The sequence below is a fragment of the Bubalus kerabau genome, chromosome 9, assembly GCF_029407905.1.
Source record: "Bubalus kerabau isolate K-KA32 ecotype Philippines breed swamp buffalo chromosome 9, PCC_UOA_SB_1v2, whole genome shotgun sequence".
Classification (NCBI taxonomy): Eukaryota; Metazoa; Chordata; class Mammalia; order Artiodactyla; family Bovidae; genus Bubalus; species Bubalus kerabau.
In genome coordinates, this window is record NC_073632.1 from 77,979,733 (window position 1) to 77,984,372 (window position 4,640).

Below are 4,640 nucleotides of genomic sequence, written 5' to 3' on the forward strand. Positions count from 1 at the left end.
ATCCAATTATCATTTCCATGCAGGTCTTCTTGAACAATTTCATTTTGTCAAACTACTTAATGAACTATTGATCTTGAGATCTGATATAGTGAAAACTTGGGGAAATGGGAGTTGGTTTTAAGGCAAATTTCTATAATATAAATGAATGGAAGGTTGGCTTATCGTTCTTTTCATACTTATGCCATCATCTATTTGTGATTGGTTATCATGGTAACTGAAAGCAGAATTATGCAAAATAACTTATTTTTACAGATTTAATAGTAAGATACTGAAGCTCAGAAATAGATCTACAGTAAAGCATACAAATTCAAAATAATAGTTAAAAATCCTCTATGTCTAAGGCACATGTAGGCTTGTTTATGATGATGGGTTGGAAATTAAATGCCTACAACAGCAGAGATATATTAAATATAAACAGAACCAAGGATAATAAAACAGGGATTGGTGGAAACATATAATCTGAAGAGAACTGAAGTATTTATAAAGTACTGTGAAGATAATGGAGACGGCAATGGCAACCTACTCCAGTACTCTTGCCTGGAAAAATCCCATGGATGGAGGAGCCTGGTAGGCTGCAGTCCATGGGGTCACTAAGAGTCGGACAGGACTGAGCAGCTTTACTTTCACTTTTCTCTTTCATGTATTGGAGAAGGAAATGGCAACCCACTCCGGTGTTCTTGCCTGGAGAATCCCAGGGACGGGGGAGCCTGGTGGGCTGCCGTCTATGGGGTCGCACAGAGTCGGACACGACTGAAGCAACTTAGCAGCAGCAGCAGCAGTGAAAATAATGAAAAATGCCTGTGTGCTCAACAGTGTGTATGCCTGTAAATTTGTGACACCTGATTCATTGTGAAATATGTTTATGTAAAAATCCTATTGAAGGGATCAACCAATTGATAAGAATAGATGAGAAAAAGATATTTAGAAAATTGTAAGTGCATAGTTTTAAGACAAAAACTTCCCATTTAATAAATGAAAAACCAAGCCCTTTATAGAAAAAATATATACTTTATTTTCAACTAGAAAGGTGCAAACATGTAACTTTTGGTCACACTCTCAACAAATAAACTGTCCAAAAAACAGTCATAGTCAAAGTAGAGACAAATGCTTCCAGGTGGAAAAACCAATCAGCTATACAGAGCTACTCATTTTTAATAAAGGTCATTTGTTCGTTAAAAGTGAGGCTACCACGTTTCCAACCTACAGATCAGACTTTGAAGGACATCACTGCCTCACCTTCAGCAAACAACCTGTTTGGATGGACTGTTGCTCCAACTGCACAGAAATTCTATTTGAATATCCATTTCATGCTTTGAATTATCAGACAAGCTTTCCGTCCTACCTATGGTGTTCAGAATTGAGGCTAACACTTGAAATATCAAAGCATTAAAAACATAAACAAAAAGGCACAAACAACTTTAAATTAACTTAGATAACTGTACAAATATATATATATACACACAATATTTACAGTATCAATAAAAAAAAATCTGGCTTGTTACAGGCAAATTAGCTTGCCACAAGCTGTCCAGTCTAATAGACAGAATTCTGATTCCTGAACAATGTCATTGAATCAGAATGTCATAGCTGAATCTGCTGTTCTGACTTAGAGACGAACTTGACTCAGCCTCATGATGGCTGGAGAACACACATCCACGCTGTTGCTGGAGCTATAGGCAGATCAGTGAGCATGCTAAAGTTTTCCTTTTCAGTGACACTCCAAATAGCAGTCACATCACTACCCCTAAAGATGACAAGGCTTTCTACTGGCCTCCTCCCACTGCTCCTAGCATACATGCTGGCGCTGTGCACTAATACAGTCCTATGATCAAGTCTCAATTTGTTCAAACCAGTGTCTGGGGTTGACGGACTATTCGTTTGAATATCACATGGCACAGTATTTTGAATTTGGTGGGAATTTTTCTTTTCCCCAGTTAGAAGCACAGATTTAAATAACTTGTGCCACTGAAATCATGTGTACACAAAAATGAGATGTGAATCGATTCAAGTGACAGCCTAAAATGTTCACGTGTCTCACTGTCTCTGGCTTTAGGCCATGTCTCCATACATCTTCCTGTAGTACAGTGACTCGAAGATATCATTGTCTCCAGGGCAGTTGTAATGGCAGGCACAGGTCTTGATGAACATCATGCTCTTCTTCATGACCTCCCCATCAGGACACTTGAACTCCACGGGAAGGGTGGTGGTTCTGTGGGGGGTGCAGCACCGCCCGTCTGTGCACACTCCGCAGAATTTAGCTCGGTATGTCTTCATGCTGGTGCAGCCAGAAAGCTCAAACTTGATAGGCTTGGAGATTTTGGGGGTCCGGATGCACTTTTTGCCTTTCTGAGGAAGACAAGGGAGGAGAGAAAAATCAATGACTCTGCAAGGGGTGTGGCTTTCTTCAACTTCTGTGTGTTCTAGTCTCCAGGGTATTTAACTTCTGTTTATATTTTGAGGAGGGAAAGTTTGAGTCTCATTTGCCAGTTTTCCAAAAATAGACATGGCCTCTTTGGGGGTGTCTTGAATGAAACAGGGCTCTGGAAGATTTCCTAGTGGAAAACTGGTGGATTCTACTAGGGAAAGTCTCATCCCAGTAAAACAGCTCAATGGTATTTTTGGAGATAACAGGCCTCTGTAACACGGATGATAAGAGACCTAGCTGTAGGCCAGTCCACCCTTGTTCCATGACCAGGAGTCAATAGAAACAGAATACCATACCTTAATGTTCTCCTCCAGGTCAGCTTCGCAAGGCCTGACCATGCAGAGGCGGCTCTGCTTCTCCAGCCTGCAGAATGCGTTGTCATTGGTAACCCGGGTGGAGATGCCCATTCCGCAGGTCTTGGAACAGGCACTCCACTCTGTGGTCTGGACCAGGCAGTTGGCTCGGATCATGGTTGGGTCTGGGCCAAACGTGTCTTCCGGCCGGTAAGCTACGAGAGCAGAGCACACAAACACAAGGTGAGACACCAGGCAAAGTCACTTCCCCCTGCCCTCGGCCAAGTCAGGACTCGGCCCCTGGGGGAGAATCACAAGGCTGACTTAGAGGGAGGCTCAGCTCACCTGCGAGCGCAGGGCCGACCACGGTGTGCTCCTTGGGCTCATCACACACCCATTCCTCGCAGCATTTCCCGGGCAGCTTGACCCTCCGAGGGAAGGGGCAGTCGGGGCTGGGCAGGCGGACGTCCACGCTGCATAGGGGCACGCAGCCCACCGACCCGTCAAGACACGTGCACTGGTATTTGCAGCTGCTCTGGAAAGACTCTCCGCTCTGGTACACAGTTCCTCCGAAAACGCAGGGGGCACCATCTTTAGCTGAAGGAGAGGAAGGGAAAAGGGGGGGTGGATGAAGGAGGGCTCAAGCATCATTCTGGAGCCTCCAACAGGAAGCGCATCGGGGATGGGAGCTAGGAGCTGGGCTCCAGGGGTAAGGCTGGAAACAGCCGAAGGGGAGGAAGGGACCCAATTCGAGCGGCGTTACTTTCCGGTAGCGGGAAGGTGGGTGTGAGGGACGAGGTCATCGACTGTCCCCCCGCCCCCCACCCGGGACCCCGGTGTTGGGGGCGGGGGCTCGGGGCTCGGGGAGGTGGGGAGGGGGCGGGGGCTGCAGGTCTTACCGGTGCACACGCCGATCTTGCGGTTGGCCGGGGAGCCGAAGTCGCAGAAGAGGCCCTTGTGCGGATCGCAGGGGTCGCGCTCGGTACACAACTCGCTCAGCTGCTTGGCGCACACGCGGCAGCAGCCGCAGCCGTCCAGCACCAAGCTGACGCCGGCGGGGCAGCGCGGCGCCGGGCCGGCAGGGCAGTGGCACGGGGCGCTGCAGTCCTGGCTGGAGGCGGGCTGAGGAGGGAGGCGGCGGTCAGCCGATGCACGCCCCTCGGCGCCGCCTGGCCCCCTTCCCGCCCTTCGCGTCCCTCCCCCCGGCGCCGGCCGCCGCGGGGTCTCTGGTGCTTACCCGGCTGCAGAGGGCGAGCAGGAGCACGAAGGCGCAGCGGACCGGGCCCAGGCCGGTGGCTGACATGGTCGGGGCGCTGTGGCCGGCGGGCGGCGGGCGGCGAGAGGCGGCTGGCCGGGCGGGCGGCGCGGGTTGGGGCCGGAGGCGGGGGCGGGGGCGCGCCGGGCTGCTGTCTCGGGAGCTGTCGGCCGGGGCGGCTGCCGTCGGACTGGAGGAGGTGGGTCGCCGGCGGTGGGAGTCGCACTGGCTGCCTCCTCTTAGCGGGGAAGAGTTGTTGTGTGAGGCCGGGGCGGGCGGCCCGAGGCTTTTATACGCTCCGGGCGGCCCCAGCTCGCCAATGAGCTGAATGGAGTCCTACACAAACAGGGACATTCCTCGCATTCCTCCCCACCTTCCTGCCTCATCAACTCACACCGGATTGATCCTGACCCCTTGACACTCAGCATTCCTCCCGTCTGAAAAAGCTGGCACACTCCAGCTCACCAAAAAAAAAAAAAAAAAAGGCTCAGTATTTCCAGCCACCAAATAGGATTTTTCCCCCCTTGCCTCTTCGCACCACTCCTGATTTATATCATTTAAAAACACATCGGCAGTGATTTTATTATTATTTTTATACAACTTAAAAAAAAATACCATTCATTTCTGTTTCTAATAGCTGTGCCTGTTCTACCCACTGACATAAATC

At 49.8% G+C, this 4,640-nt stretch overlaps 1 protein-coding gene across 1 annotated transcript; it reads right to left on the bottom strand.

The window, feature by feature from the left end:
- Nucleotides 1-988: 988 nt before the first annotated feature.
- CCN2 (cellular communication network factor 2) lies at nt 989-4,220 on the bottom strand. The gene is made up of 5 exons (XM_055535653.1): nt 3,956-4,220; nt 3,618-3,840; nt 3,064-3,315; nt 2,722-2,933; nt 989-2,346 (listed from the first exon to the last, which is right to left on the bottom strand). Exons 1-5 carry the CDS (start codon nt 4,019-4,021, stop codon nt 2,050-2,052), a joined length of 1,050 nt encoding a protein of 349 aa, XP_055391628.1. The 5' UTR covers nt 4,022-4,220; the 3' UTR covers nt 989-2,049.
- Between the last annotated feature and the right edge of the window lie 420 nt (nt 4,221-4,640).

What these genes read in the sequence shown, in the direction of transcription:
- CCN2 (XM_055535653.1), bottom strand. Translation starts at nt 4,021, where the DNA reads ATGTCAGCCACCGGCCTGGGCCCGGTCCGCTGCGCCTTCGTGCTCCTG. An exon ending in GGTCGGCCCTGCGCTCGCAG is followed by an intron (nt 2,934 to 3,063) that starts GTGAGCTGAGCC and finishes CTGCTCTCGTAG; the next exon opens with CTTACCGGCCGGAAGACACG. An exon ending in ACCTGGAGGAGAACATTAAG is followed by an intron (nt 2,347 to 2,721) that starts GTATGGTATTCT and finishes TGTCTTCCTCAG; the next exon opens with AAAGGCAAAAAGTGCATCCG.